The 16,019-nt window shown below is 38.7% G+C and overlaps 1 protein-coding gene across 3 annotated transcripts in view; it reads left to right on the top strand.

Moving 5' to 3' along the window:
- Window positions 1–16,019, top strand: part of fcho1 (FCH and mu domain containing endocytic adaptor 1) — a 112,963-nt gene that overhangs the window by 74,025 nt on the left and 22,919 nt on the right. For all 3 annotated transcript variants that reach the window (XM_060932533.1, XM_060932531.1, XM_060932532.1), the window contains exons 6-7: window positions 961–1,113; window positions 1,946–2,050. In XM_060932533.1, the coding sequence (XP_060788516.1) occupies window positions 961–1,113; window positions 1,946–2,050 (258 nt within the window). The remainder of the gene's footprint in view (window positions 1–960; window positions 1,114–1,945; window positions 2,051–16,019) is intronic.

The following is a 16,019-nucleotide window of genomic DNA, read 5'->3' as shown; positions in this document are numbered from 1 at the left end:
TAGTAATCTGAAATCACATCTAAAAGCTACTTTAGTAATGTGAAATAGCCTCTGAAGCTACTACTTTAGTAATGTGAAATTGCGTCTGAAGCTACTTTAGTGATGTAAAATTACATTTAAAAACTACTTTAGTAATGTGAAATTGCCTCTACATTTTGTAATATAGATTTCTATGGCAATTCTATTGCTTTAGCAATTTAAAAGTTTTTTTTTTGTTTTGTTTTTTTTTAACTTGGAAGCCTTTTTAAGCTTTTCTTTCTACAGCTCCCTAAAACTATCAGTGTCAACATTCTTTAACATATTGAGGTTCCTTTTCCTCTTTCTTCTCTTCATATTTCATTATCCAGGTTTGCACAACTCATTATTGTGTAAACTGCACCTTTATGCTCAGTAACACTATTTGTACACGAAAGGAATTGCAAGCACAAAAAATTACAAAAGTTTGATTGGTGAAACACTGTATTCGTGTGAACGTGAAATGACTAGAGGAAATGTGACAAGAAATGGAGAAGCAAATAACTTGAGCAATCTCAACAAAACAAAATGAGCAAAACTTTCAGTTTAAAAAAAAAAAAGAAAAGAAATTAATGTAAAGTAAGATATTTATTTACCCAAGTAAAACATATTTAAAAAGGAAAAAAAAAAGTTTTTACATGTAAAAGGTATTTAGAAAGTTACTTGTAACGGTGTGAATGGAAGACATTCTTTTACATTTTGGTGGCACTCCCTGAATAGTTCAGATTGGATTTACTGTACAATCAAGACATTGTGCCTCTGCTAGCTGTTGCTTGTAGGCATGGCCTCTTTTTGTTGTTGCTGTTCAAGTAAGAAGCACTAGATACCAGACTACATCGCTCAGCCCACTATATGGTTTATACACTTTAAAAAAAAAAAAGTATTTAAGCTTGTTTTGAGTTACATGTGCATCGTACTAGATTAACAAAGCTTGTGTTTCGGCAGACGAAGGAAGAGGTGATGAGTACTCTGGAGGCAGTTCAGGCTCTGCAGGTACAGACCGGACACTTGCAGAAGGCTAGAGAAGGATATCATGCTAAATGTACAGAGCTGGAACGGCTACGTAAAGAAGGAGCTCCTCAGAAGGAGCTGGAAAAGGTGTGTTTTAGGATAATGCTGTTTGTTTATATTTTGTTAGACAATTTAAAAAAAAAAGTCTTGGGAAGTTCAGACAGTAGTTAGAAAATGCGATGCTTTCGAAAGACTCCTCCACGTGTGATCTAAGAATGATGTGATTATTAGAAATATACACTCACTGGCCACCTTAATAGGAACTTGTTGTTGATTCTAAGATCCCTGTTCTTGGCTGCAGGACTGGAACCCAATGTGGTTTTCTGTTGCATGCTGAGATGCTTTTCAGCTCACCACGGTTGTAAAGAGTGATTATATGAGTTACTATATCCTTCCTGGCAAAAAAAAAAAAAAGCTCTACCCAATCTGTCCATGTTCCTCTGACCTCTCTTATCAACAAGGCGTTTGTTTCCACCCACAGAACTGTCACTCACTCACTCACACTTGATTTTTGTTTTTCGCACCACATTCTGTGTAAACTCTAGAGACTGTTGTGTATGAAAACCCCAGATCAGCAGTTTCTGAAATACTCGAACCAACACCCATGCCACAGTGAAAGAAAGTCACACTTGGAGATCACAATTTTTCCCCATTCTGATGTTTGAACATTGTGAACATTTAATTGAAGCTCTTGATTTATATCTGCATGATTTTATGCATCGTGCTGGGATTGGCTGATTAGAGAACTGCATCAAACAGCAGGTGTGTGGGTGTTCCTAATAAAGTGGTCAGTGAGTGTCGTGCGGTAAACTAATTATACATTTACTTTTTCTGAAGGGAGGATGTGCACTTGCATTCATGTATAATTTATATTATTTTATTGAGTTGTTATTTATATTGACCTGTCTCTTGTTTTCAGGCTGAGCTAAAGTCTAAGAAGGCGGCCGAGTCGTTTGCAGCATCTGTAGATAAGTTTAACCGCACTGGAGGAGACTTTGAGCAGAAGATGAGCGAGTCTGCACAGGTGTGTACGTCAACAGATTTCCTCCCCTCCCCCGAGACCATTCTCAGAGCTACTTTTCCAACATTTTTGAAGTTTCCAAGTATTAAAATGGCAAAAAAAAAAAATCCCAGAGGTTCCTTGCAATTTTTTCAAAATGTAGGATCCATTCTAAAACTACTTTTTGATATCGTAAATTTAGTTAAAATCACATTTTCCTGTTGTAGAATCTCCTCTAAAACTACTCTTTCATAACATGGAAGCCTTTCTCAAATTATTTTTTTCATATTGTAGAAACTCCTCTGAAATTCTCCATCAGTTAGCTCATTTAAAATTATATTTCAAAGTCCCTCTCATCTCATCTCATTATCTCTAGCCGCTTTATCCTTCTACAGGGTCGCAGGCAAGCTGGAGCCTATCCCAGCTGACTACGGGTGAAAGGCGGGGTACACCCTGGACAAGTCGCCAGGTCATCACAGGGCTGACACATAGACACAGACAACCATTCACACTCACATTCACACCTACGCTCAATTTAGAGTCACCAGTTAACCTAACCTGCATGTCTTTGGACTGTGGGGGAAACCGGAGCACCCGGAGGAAACCCACGCGGACACGGGGAGAACATGCAAACTCCGCACAGAAAGGCCCTCGCCGGCCACGGGGCTCGAACCCAGGACCTTCTTGCTGTGAGGCGACAGCGCTAACCACTACACCACCGTGCCGCCCCTCAAAGTCCCTCTAAAACTGCTTTTTTATGTTGGGGGTCTTCTAAAGTGCTTTATGTTGGGGTTCCCCTAAAACTTAAAAAAAACATGTTGAGGTTCCTCTAAAACTGCTTGCTTTATTTATTTATTTATTTATTTATTTATTTATGTTGAGGCTCCTCTAAAACTGCTTTTTTATTATTTATTTATTTATGTTGAAGTTCCTCTAAAACTACTTTTTTATGTTGGGGGTTCTTCTAAAGTGCTTTATGTTGGGGTTCCCCTAAAACTGCTTTTTTTCATGTTGGGATTCCCCTAAAACTGCTTCTTTTATGTTGAGGTTCCTTTAAAACTGCTTCTTTTATGTTGAGGTTCCTTTAAAACTGCTTTTTTTATGTTGGGGGTTCTTCTAAAGTGATTTATGTTGGGGTTCCCCTAAAACTGCTTATTTTATGTTGGGGTTCCTCTAAAACTGCTTTTTTTAATGTTGGGGGTTCTTCTAAAGTGTTTTATGTTGGGGTTCCCCTAAAACTGCTTTTTTATGTTGGGGTTCCCCTAAAACTGCTTTTTTTAATATTGGGGTTCTTCTTAAAGTGCTTTATGTTGGGGTTCCTCTAAAATTACTTTTATGTTGGGGTTCCTCAAACTGCTGTGTTTTTTTTTTTTTTCTTTTTTTTTTTTTTTTTAGACCATTTAAAACAAATGTTTCATAATGTAGATGCCGATCTAAAACTTTGCAGCCCATTTAAAGCTTTTTCATTAAAATAGAAGCCCACTGAGAACTACTTTTACATTTTGTACAAACCCCCTAAAACTAGTCTCGTAGAGCAGAAAACCATCGAAAATAGAAGCCTATTTAAAACTTGTATAATGTAGAACCCCTTTTGAAAATCACTTTTATTAATTGAAACATCCATTTAAAACTTGTAGTAAAGTAGAATCCCTTTTAAAACTACTTGTTGTAATGTAAAAGTCCATTGAATACTAGTTTATCACAATGTAAAGGCTTTTTTTTTTTTTTTGACTTTTTATATTTTTAATGTGGAAGCCCATCTAAAACGCCTTTTTGTAACGTAGAGGTCCTTCTGAGATTTGCTTTTTCATGACGTTCTGTAATGTTGAAGTACATACACTCTTGTTTCATAATGTAGCAGCCCTGTGAAAACATTTTTATAACGTATAAGCTCTTCTGTAACTACTTTATTTGACGTTGCAGCCTCTGAGCTTTTGTTCATGCAGCCCCCAAGTAAAACCGGAGGGCGTCTTTAAAACTGGTTATTGTAGTGCCGAGGCTCATTTATAAATATTTTTTGCTCTCAATTGGAGACCATAAAGCTGTTTTTTTATTCCAAAAGTAGCTTTCAAAAACATCTTTTCTAAAAAACATTTGCTCAGTGACATCCTTTAAAACTACTTTTACCAGAAGCCCTGCAGTTTCTAAAACTAGTATTCTCAACGTTCATTTACAGTTAATAAAAGAAACAAAATCCAGAGGCCCCTCTGATCTTTCTACTAAGATCAGATTACTTAAGGTCTTGTTAAAAGAACTTCAATTCTCGGGAGCTTGGAAGCGTTCTCTATTTAAAGATGGCCTCAGATAGCTAGTGTTCGAGGCAGAGCCCGGGGAGCTGCAGGATGTCTCGTCCCATGCCAGCGATGCAGTACATCATAAATCATCGTGACAGAATAGAATTAACACCATTCTGTGAAGAAAAACACAGACACACACACACAGCATGTTGGATGAGCAGGAAAAGCAGCCACAGAGATTCATAATTCACCTCCTCATCGCGTTAAAGAGCAGCTCCATAAATTTAATGTACAAGTTTACAATTAATATTAACATAAGTATTGAGCTGTAGTAATAATTAAACTGTAATATTATACTTTACTGTTAATAATTAATCTGCAATATGAAACTGTAACATTAACACTTTAATACTAAACTGGAGCTTTAATTAATGTTATTAAACTTTAATATCAAACTGTAATTTTAATATTTAAATCAGTGTTATTACTATTGTGCTGTAATGTTAACAATTACAATAAACTAACAATTATACACTTATATTAATGGTCAACTGTAATATTAACAATTAAACTGTAGTGTTAAACTGTAATATTAACAATTATATAGAGGATATTACAAGATTGTGTGCGCAAATCTTTGAATAGTAGGCTGCATCAGTTGGCCTCACTTTCATAAAATCTGATGCATTTTTGTTTGGCTGTTCCTTTTCACCAATAAAGACATCCTGTAAAATTTTTTGACCATATTCAAAAGTCTAATGGTGGCACCATGAGGTTCATTTTTTGCCAAAAAACGCTTATTTTATGTTTTCGCGTAAGGTTTGAATCACAATGTTGGACTCCATTTACTGATTTCTTGTGAGCCAGAGATCATGTTAAGAACCTTTGCAAGGGATTGAGAAGCATTAATGTGATTCATAATACATTTGTATTGTTTAAAAGTAGTTGAACAATGATTCAATGAACAGCTAAAACTCAAACTGTGCTTGAGAATATATTTAGAATATGTACTAAAAATGTGTATCTAAGATATTTGGTATACTCTATAAGCTGCCATCAGGTTTCATGAAAAGTGATTGAAATTTTGTCATAAAAGTCATAAAATAGCAGCTTTTTCCATAACTTTGAGCTCCTGGTGCTGCCATTAAACTTTTGAATTTTGTCAAAATATTTCACCCAGTGCGTTTTCTTACCAAAAGGAACATAAAAACAAAAATGCATCATGCTCGGAGGAACTTTTCATTTTTAGGGGTCAACTGATGCACCCTATCGAGTAGTGAACATGTTTTTCAACACAAGAAGATAAGCTTCATATCTTTGCGCCATCGTGTAATGTTCTGTCATATGGACACACCCACAAAAAAAAATGCACAAGTTAGTCAAAAGAATTTTAATTTTGAACTGGTTTGCCATTTTGACAACGCGCATCTAGTCAGCGGGAAAACACTGGTAGTGACGTCATCGGAGTGAAATATCAGGAATTATGTCACTCAGATCCGTGATGTATTTCGTTTGAAAAATGCGAGTTTTTCAACACGAGAAGATAAACTTCATATCTTCAAGCCAACCTGATTTTCTTTTTCTAATATTGACACATTCACAAACAAAAAGTCCCCAAATTTATCAAAACAATTCATCGATTTCCTTACGACTGACACAGAGATTTATGTCACGGTTTTGGTTCTCCATGTCCTGGATGGAGCTCGGATGAAAATACAAGTGGCGTATTTCCCAGTAAAACACTCGTTTCTATGTTTATTATTATACATACAGGACACTTTTTTTCGATGGAATGAAAACATTTTATTCCCTTCTAGCCGGTTTCATTCATTTGCTTCGATAGCATGCAATATTGCTAGCATATCGCTTATGCTACGTGTATTACGTCACTCTAGCCAATGGAGAATGAGCGTTGAATGTGGTTTACAATATTGCATGGTTGTCAAGACAACATGACGTCACACGTCGGAGACATAAAGCTTCCGCACTAGCGAGCGACTGTGACTATTAGTAAACAAACATGGCCACCAGGTTAGTTTCGTTAAATACAGAATATTTTAAGAGAATTTTGAAAGAGAAAGATGCATTGAACACCCAAAAGGAATGTGTATGTATTATAATAATAATAATAATAATGGCTGGCTTTTTTTCGTGGTCTATCAGACATATTCCATTCAGTTACTCGTCTTTGACTCGTTCAGTATCATGCTAGCTGAATGGAATAGATCTGATGGACCACTCAACGCCAGTCAATATTATTTAAACATTAAACTGTAATATTAACAATTATACTTTAATATAAAACTGCAATGTTAATAATGAGTTTCATAGGTATGACAGTTTAAGTTCAACAATTAAACTGCAATATAAAACTAATTTTAACATTTAAAGTGTAGTGTTATTACGATTGTACTGTAACATCAACAATTACTGTAATAATTATACAGTTGTATATTGTTAAACTGGTAAGTGATTAAACTACAAAAGTAGCACGAGCTTTAATATTAAACTGTAACATTTAAGACCTAAACTTTAATGCTGTAAACTAATAGTAACACTTAAAGCAGGTACGCAGAGCCTTTATTTTTAAATACATTTCTGAGTGGATAGTATCTCCATCCTTGACTCTTGTATGCTGCATAAATGGAAATAAAAATATAGATTTGAGAGTTAAAATCAGGGCTTTGAACCAGAATTTTTTTCCTATTGGTTCGTTCCGAACAGAAACGGAATTTTAACGTTTCCGGTTTTGGGTTCCACCATTAAATAGACGTTCCCGAACCGGTTAGAACAAAAACATTTCGTTCCCGGAACGGTTAATTATGTTCCCTGTTTAACAAATGGCTATAAAATTATGTCTCTGTCTCATCCAGCTTAAGCCAAATGTAGGCTAATTCTATTACAACCTTCATTAAATAAGACAAGAAATAATTCAAAACAATTATTTCAAATGTTGGCGATTTGGATTCTCAGTATGTCTTCCCATCTACACAAACAGAAAAAGTGCCAAAAATGAAAGATAATTCGTTTAGTGTGTTACCAAAGGCTAGTCAGGCCCTATAGAGGGCTACCGCATGACGTCACCGCGCCGCAAGATTTTGTTAGGCGCCATATTGGAAGACCAAGTACACATCTATGCAAGTACATACATACATAAAACAAACTACACCTGAAATGTAGCCAGGGCCGGTTCTGCCCTAATCTGGACCCGGGTGCAACATCGCGCAACCATCACATAACTATAAACATTTTAGATCAACTATTTTAACTAAATGGGCTATAATAAATAAGCCTGCAGGCAGCCATGGCGGGCTGCCTCAGAAAACTAACCATTCAATGAAACAACTGAAAGCCTGCAGCCACGGCGGGCTGCCTCAGAAAAGTAACCATTTGTCCTACCTTAAAACTCGTTTTGCATTTTCTGCCTCCTTTTTTGTATTTTCGACCCTCCGTTTATTTTCTTTCCTTTTCTGAAAACCCGATTTGTGTCCAGACATTTTGTTCTGCTACCAACGAACTAACTCGTCAGGTCTCGTCTCTCGAGCCCGCGATGATTCCCGTGGGAAGGGCAACAATTGATACATTTTTACAAACAGCCAATAGGGAGGTTGCAACGTTCAGGCTCTTCTTTGCTCAGACACTCAGTAATGCACTTACTCACTTATCACGTGGAGACGTGATAGTAGTCCACCTTCCCGCTCTCTCCATTCAGTCAGCGAACGTCACACAGGAAGTGAACCCCAGCGGGTCATAGAAACTTGCGCAGGAGAAGAATGACTTTATTTGTAGGCTACGGAAACTTTGAGGAACGAAATAAAAACCAGTATTAACCGGTTACCATTATTTTTAATAAGCGTTTCTGTTCCGGAACATAAAAAATAATAAAGTTTCTGGTTTCGTTTCTGTTCCATGTGAAATAGAAAAAGTTCCCGGTTTTCGTTCCTTGAACCGGTTCAAAGCCCTGGTTAAAATCGACAGCAAAGTTGGCATTGGAGTTGCCCCACTGAGCCAGCCAGCCCTGAGCGCGTGACGTCACTGCGGGAACCGGTTTTAAGGCCGAGGCCTTTTACAGCAATAGACCAAAGTCATATCAATAAAAATTTATGGTGAAAGTAAGAAATAGCATTACCGACTCGCTCAACTAAGACTGATTTGACTTCACTGATTTGTGTTTTGACTCTCATTAAAACAGGATGGGTGTTATAACTTATGCAACATACATGTACATGCATGCATTTTCACTGATAAAACTTAAAAGGCTAATTAAATAATCAGATGAACTGAGACAATCACGTTCTGAAGCAAATTAAATAATCTTATACCGCTAACTTAAACACACAATGCAAGTTACATGTACTAATCTAAATGCAGGTAAACAACGAGTGTTTTTGTTGTTTTGTATCCAAATGAGAGTCGGCGCTTACCCGTCTGTGTTCTCGCTTCTTGAAGGCCGACCTTGTGGCCAATTTGTTTTGAAGCAATCTGACTTTCAGTTGTTCATTCAGTTCTCCGTTCATTTCCTTCTTCCACGTAAGGGCGAGATGGCAGCAATATCCAGCGGAGAAATCAGACGGCTGCTCCACTCATTCTCCATACTGAGTACTCCGCCATTACTGCTTGGCTCAGGCAATTACTAAAACACGGGACGGGACGTCACTGGTTTTAGCAACAACCGCGGGGAAGTCACTGCCTGAGCGATATATCCTGTTCCGTCCTGGGTTTTACCAACAACCCTTGGCTCACACTCCGGGAGAACTGGTGCACCTGAACTTACTTTCCTTTTCTTGTAGTTTTCATTTCCTTTAATTGTTGGTACTGCACCCTCTTTCAGTACAGGCTTATAGCCAACGCTCCTCAACAGATCAGAGTTCTCGTACGAGTCTTCAGTAAAATGTGCAGAGCAGAGGAGAGACCACTTCGTAGGCGCCCAATGTGCCCGTGAACTTCTCACAAAACGCGTCCAAATCTTTGCAGTTTGAACATTCTTGGGCCATGAATGCAACGTAAATCCACCTTCTGTCATGTTGCTGCACCCGCCAGCAACACATCTACAGTACCTTGAAAAAGTATTCATTCCCGTTGAACTTTTTCACATTTTTCCACCTTACAACCACGAACTTAAGTTTTTAATTGAGATTTTATGTGATAGACCAACACAGAGTAGCACATAATTGTGAAGTGAAATGAAAATGATAAATGGTCTTCAAAATTTTAAACAAATAAAAATCTGAAAAAATGTGGTGTGCATTAGTATTCAGCCCCCCTGCGTCAATACTTTGTAGAGCCACCTTTTGCTACAATTACAGCTGCAAGTCTTTTGTGGTATGTCTCTACCAGCTTTGCACATCTAGACACTGAAATTTTTGCCCATTCTTCTTTACAAAATAGCTCAAGCTCAGCCAGATTGGATGGAGAGCGTCTGTGAACAGCAGTTTTCAAGTCTTGCCACAGATGCTCAATGGGATTTAGGTCTGGACTTTGACTGGGCCATTCTAACACATGAATATTCTTTGATCTAAACCATTCCATTGTAGCTCTGGCTGTATGTTTAGGGTCATTGTTTTGCTGGAAGGTGAATCTCCTTCCCAGTCTCAAGTCTTTTGCAGCCTCCAACAGGTTTTCTTCCAGGATTGCCCTGTATTTAGCTCCATCCATCTTCCCATCAACTCTGACCAGCTTCCCTGTCCCTGCTGAAGAAAAGCATCCCCATAGCATGATGCTGCCACCACCATGTTTCACAGTGGGGATGGTGTGTGCAGGGTGATGAGCAGTGTTAGTTTTCCGCCACACATAGCGCTTTGCATTTAGGCCAAAAAGTTCAACTTTGGTCTCAAGCACCTTCTTCCACATGTTTTCTGTGTCCCTTACATGGCTTCTTATGCCTGTCTTTCAACAATAGCTTTCTTCTTGCCACTCTTCCAAAAAGGCCAGATTTGTGGAGTGTACGACTTATAGTTGTCCTGTGCACAGATTCTCCCACCTGAGCTGTGGATTTCTGCAGCTCCTCCAGAGTGATCATGGGCCTCTTGGCTGCTTCTCTGACCAGTGCTGTCCTTGCTCGCTCTGTCAGTTTAGGTGGACGGCCATGTCTTGGTAGGTTTGCAGTTGTGCCATACTTTTTCCATTTTTGAATGATGGATTGAACAGTGCTTCTTGAGATCTTCAGAGCTTGGGATATTTTTTTTTATAACCTAACCCTGCTTTAAACTTCTCCAGAACTTTATCCCTGACCTGTCTGGTGAGTTCTTTGGTCTTCATGATGCTGTTTGTTCTTCAGTGTTCTCTAACAAACCACTGAGGCCTTCACAGAACAAGTGTATTTATGCTGAGAGTAAATTACACACAGTAGGACTCTATTAACTAATTAGATGACTTCTGAAGGCAATTGATTGCACTGGATTGTATTTAGAGGTATCAGAGTACAGGGGGCTGAATACTAATGCACACCACATTTTTCAGATTTTTATTTGTTTAAAATTTTGAAGACCATTTATCATTTTCGTTTCACTTCACAATTATGTGCTACTCTGTGTTGGTCTATCACATAAAATCTCAATAAACTTTTAAGTTCGTGGTTGTAAGGTGGAAAAATGTGAAAAAGTTCAAGGGGTATGAATACTTTTTCAAGGCACTGTATGTGGCATGGCGATAAATTAGCTCAAAATGGAGGATCGGAGTTGCAGTCAGCTCTGCGTTTTAGTATAGCGGAAATGGCGATGAGACCGATAGACTTCCTGCTGTGACGTTGCAGACGTCAAGGTCATTCACTCAGACCGCTACCTATATAAATCACTTTAATCGTAAAAAATACTACACTACCGTTCAAAAGTTTGGGGTCACTTTGAAATGTCCTTATTTTTGAAAGAAAAGCACTGTTCTTTTCAATGAAGATCACTTTAAACTAATCAGAAATCCACTCTATACATTGCTAATGTGCTAAATGACTATTCTAGCTGCAAATGTCTGGTTTTTGGTGCAATATCTCCATAGGTGTATAGAGGCCCATTTCCAGCAACTCTCACTCCAGTGTTCTAATGGTACAATGCGTTTGCTCATTGCCTCAGAAGGCTAATGGATGATTAGAAAACCCTTGTACAATCATGTTAGCACAGCTGAAAACAGTTGAGCTCTTTAGAGAAGCTATAAAACTGACCTTCCTTTGAGCAGATTGAGTTTCTGGAGCATCACATTTGTGGGGTCGATTAAATGCTCAAAATGGCCAGAAAAATGTCTTGACTATATTTTCTATTCATTTTACAACTTATGGTGGTAAATAAAAGTGTGACTTTTCATGGAAAACACAAAATTGTCTGGGTGACCCCAAACTTTTGAACAGTAGTGTGTATTAGATTTATTGCTGACGTTTAAAACTATTCCTGTGCCGTTTCTTGAGGTCTCAAGGCATTTATAAACGAAAGTGAGGCCATGGCTCTGCGTATCTGCTTTAAACTTTAATGTTAACAATTATACTGTAACAGTAAGATATTTTTAATATTAAACTGTAGTATTAATTATTAAACCTTTTTATTATTTAACAGTTAAACTAATGTTTTATTTTGATCATTTGTGCTTTTAAATAAAATTTTCATTAGTAGCTTATTGTATAAAAAAAAAAAAAATTTTTTAAAGGTCCCATGGCATGGTGGTTTGTTGATGCTTTAAACGGGCTCATGGAGGTTTCCGGATGTTATATCCACAGCCTTTCTCGAAATGAACCCTCGGCACGTAAATATAGCCTCCTGGGAGAAAGCCCCATTTCAGCGCTTTTCCCAGTGCGTCGTTTTGCTAATGAGAAGCAGGAGGCGGGGAAGGGTAGAGGGTGGGGGCGGGCCATGGGGGAGGGGCTTGACCAAGCTGCACACACACATACTCGCTGCTATCAGCGCCTGTAGCCACGCTGCTAAGACAAAACCCCGTTCTCCCTCGGACTCCTTTCGTAAACTCAACGTGACACAGAGAACAGAGAGTGAGAGTGTTCGGAGTGGTAGTTTACGAATGTATAATACCCTAGGCTTGAACACGCACTCCATAACCAAAGAGGATAGAAGCAGCAACTACAGCAACATATCGTTTATCCAACAGAAGACATGCATTGCGGAGCAATAGTCAAACATAAGCTCATAAGTTACAGTCAATTTCCAGACTAAACTCAGTTTAACAGAGCATGCTGCATGCTTTTTAGTTTTGTAGCGCAGAGTACCTGGCTAACTGCAGGAAGCGGTTAGCTGCACAGCTAATGTAGCCATTGCTAGGCTAACGCACCGATTTTAAAACGCAGCAAAACGACCAGTTATACACTTACTTGTTCGGTGTTTGTGGCTGATGCGGCAGGGATGCTTGGTACGGACCCAGGCTTCAGTGACCGTTGATGTGCAAAACCTGCCCTGTACTGTCCCAAGTTGTGGAAACATTCATCAGGAAAATGCTTCCGACAAACATACACCGTCTTAGGTAGACTCGACGGCGTATTATTGAAGTAAATAAAATTAAGCCACTGCGTCTTCAGGGGCTCTCCCGTCGGCAGTAAAAACAGACTCCTTTCTGTGTTGTCACATCCATGTACAACGCAATTTCCATGTTTCGCTCGCTTAGGTGATGCCATGTTGTTGTGTCCTCTATGGTCTCCTCACTACAACTGGGCGGGGCAATCCATACAGTGGGTGGGAATCCAGAGGGGGGGCGTGGGGATCATCTCCCTTGCTGACGTAGTAAAGGGAAGAGTTTATCAACGTGCCGTTTTGACGCGCCATTCTCAAATGTTGGGCATAGTTTGGTTTACACATTATGAAATTTCTAGCCACTGGGGTGACTTAAGAAGGTCAGAGGAACTCATTTTAACGTTAAAAAACCTCAGAAAGTGAAAATTTCATGCCATGGGACCTTTAAAATTGCGTGTTGACCTTAAACTCAAGTGCGACACCGTGATGTCTGTGCATCCTGGAGGGTGGGAGTCAAAACACATCTTCGTGCTGGTGTGCGTGACAAACATGAACATCTACCCAGCGCTTGTGAGAGCTCAGCAAAAATCAGCCCTTTTACATGAGTTTTATAGGTCATGTAGTAGCAGGCTGTAAATGAGTCGGAGAAAACTGCAGATTTTTAATTCTGGTTTCGACAGCTATAGTAAAACTTCAAAGGCGGCTGATCCTTTTATCTTAGTACAGAACTTGTTGCAAAGCTGCTGCACATTGCAGTCGCAGTTTCCGAACTCCTCGAGTCTGTATTCTTTATTGTTTTGTTTCATAGTCTTTTTTTTTTTTTTTTTTTATGGTTTGCTTTTCTTTTTTTCTTTTCTTTTTCCCCCGTAAATGCATCAAGCAGAACCCAGAAGTAAAACAGAGTTAAACTCGTTTCTCATCAACCACAGATCAACAGTAAACAACTAAAATGAAAGAACAGAGCCGTAATCTTTACCTCCGCCAAGGAGGTTATGTTTTCGGTAGCGTTGGTTTGTTTGTTGGTTTGTCTGTTAGCAACATTACGGAAAAAGTAATGAACAGATTGCTCTGAAATTTTTTTTTCCAGAGGTGTGACTGGGCACAAGTAACAATCCATTAAATTTTGGCGGTGATCCAGATCACCTTCTGGATTAAAGGATTCTTGGCGGAGGTCTGCGCTCTCCGAGTGCTTTTCTAGTTCTTTATTTTATCATACCACAGTACTGTTAAATTCTCGAATCTGGTCGTAAACTTTTTTTTTTTTGTTCGTTTGAATGTTATTGTTTCTATAGCAACAGCGAATGATCTGCATGGACAAGATGAGTAATATATGTGTCAGAAAACAGAATCCAGGGACACATGTCGGCCCGGGGGCATTTTGAGTTATTGACAGATTCAGAAAGTACAGTTTCTAAGCTTTCCAATGATGCCTTCCATGTGGAGATCTGACAATATTTGAAGAATGTGTGGCCTTTTGAAAGTGTATACCTCTTAAAACAGAAAAGGGAGAAAATCGCCCTCAAAGTTTTCCATCTCGGCTACTCTGGGTGCAGGGCGGGCACATAATGGTGCTCATTTGCATGATATTAAGGAAAGCCCTACCCCCTACTAGCTAGCACAATACTTCTTTCATGTAAACAAAGATCACCACGTCAATTTTCCTTCCATGCAAAGTATGCCCAAAACAATTAAGTACAAAAATAAGTCCTAAAGTATACTTTAACGTTTTGTGGTTGAAAAATTACTCACACCGTAAGAAAGATAGCAAGCACAATGATGACACAAGTAACACAACACTAGTTTCATGTAAAGCCTCAGTCACAACTGGCTGTACGTGCTCCTACGGCCGGTCTACACACAAAAACCGCAAGAAACGCACGAGAGAGCGCGCATGATGTGCTGATTTTCGAGCCGCAGACCGGCCGCAGAGGTTCTTTGTCATGTCAAACAAACTCTACGGGCGCTTACGTTTTTTTCAGGTTGCAAGACAAACTTACGGCCAACGCGCGTCTTTCTCCGTGAACAAAAAAAAAAAACGCAGCGATTTGGGAAACCCCAAAAATCGCACGGCCAAAAAATCGTACGTCCGGTTGTGACCTAGGCTTAACCAAACCACAACACTCTCCGTTACATGCAAAAATAACCACACAGCCTTAGATTAATAAACTTACCCCATCAGAAAGAGAAACGGCGCCTTGCACACACCAATGCCTCCGATGGAATGTAATCCTAGAACGGTCCGTGTATCATCTGATCATTCAAGTATTCCATTCAATCTGGAAAACGAGGTTGGGTTTTTTTTTTTGCTAGAAATGGTTATCTCCGATGTAAATACCGTGTGTCTGTTTGCTTCGCGGTGTTTCAGCTCCTCTGTGCTCTGTTTAGCTTGCTCATTCCATAGTGAAATCACACGCCTGTATGCAGCTTAAGTAGCCACGAGCTCAGCTCGCATCATGCAGCTGATTCGCGGAAAAAAAAAACAAAAGACTTAAATCATCATGTGAATGGCCCATATGGTAATTTACCCACACCCCCCAGCAGGCTACAGTCCTGACAAAAACGAGACAATTTGCAACAAAAATTGTATGCTTTTCCAACAAAAACAATCTATTATCTGAAATACTAATTGCATTCTTCAAGATCTCAACTTGCACATGATGGAAAAAAACAAAAATCACAAATTTAAAAAAAAATGCTGCTTTTGCGATTATCTCGGATTCGTTTCGGCCGACGTGTCCCTGGATTCGGTGAGGCGTCACATATGAATTGCTTAACGAAGAGAAATGTTTGTCAATATGGCGAAATTTTCTGTACGGAGTTGTTTAACATTTTAAGGAAGGAGTCTCCAGTTTCAGTCCTTTTATGCTATGTTTTTTACGCTATAAAAAAAAAAAAAAGGCTGGTGAGGGAAAACATTAATCCACAATGTTAATTGTACTTATAAATGGATAAAATGTATAGCATGTTTGTAAATTAATTAAAAAAAAGTAATTGCTGGCAAATTTGCTGTGCTGCAAGAGGAATTAAAGACTTCAGGATGATGATGTTGGAAAATAATCTACAGATTGGTTACAGTCTCAGAGCTCGACATTAACTTTTTAATCCAGTCAGACAAGCGGGAAGATTTTTCACTCGTCCTGACCATAACCTTTTTATTTCTATGTATTTACTAGTTCAGTGAAAAAGTGGTTAAAAAAGTTATCAAAAAGCAGGTATAGTTATGATCATTATTATGCTTTAATGATTTATGATTTTTCGATAAAACAAACTTTAATTGTAACAGTAAACAAAAACTATCCAAAGCCCCATTATGGTGCG

Source organism: Neoarius graeffei, chromosome 10 (genome assembly GCF_027579695.1).
Source record: "Neoarius graeffei isolate fNeoGra1 chromosome 10, fNeoGra1.pri, whole genome shotgun sequence".
Taxonomy (NCBI): Eukaryota; Metazoa; Chordata; class Actinopteri; order Siluriformes; family Ariidae; genus Neoarius; species Neoarius graeffei.
Note: the sequence above shows the minus strand (reverse complement) of the source record. Positions and strands in the feature narration are given on the sequence as shown.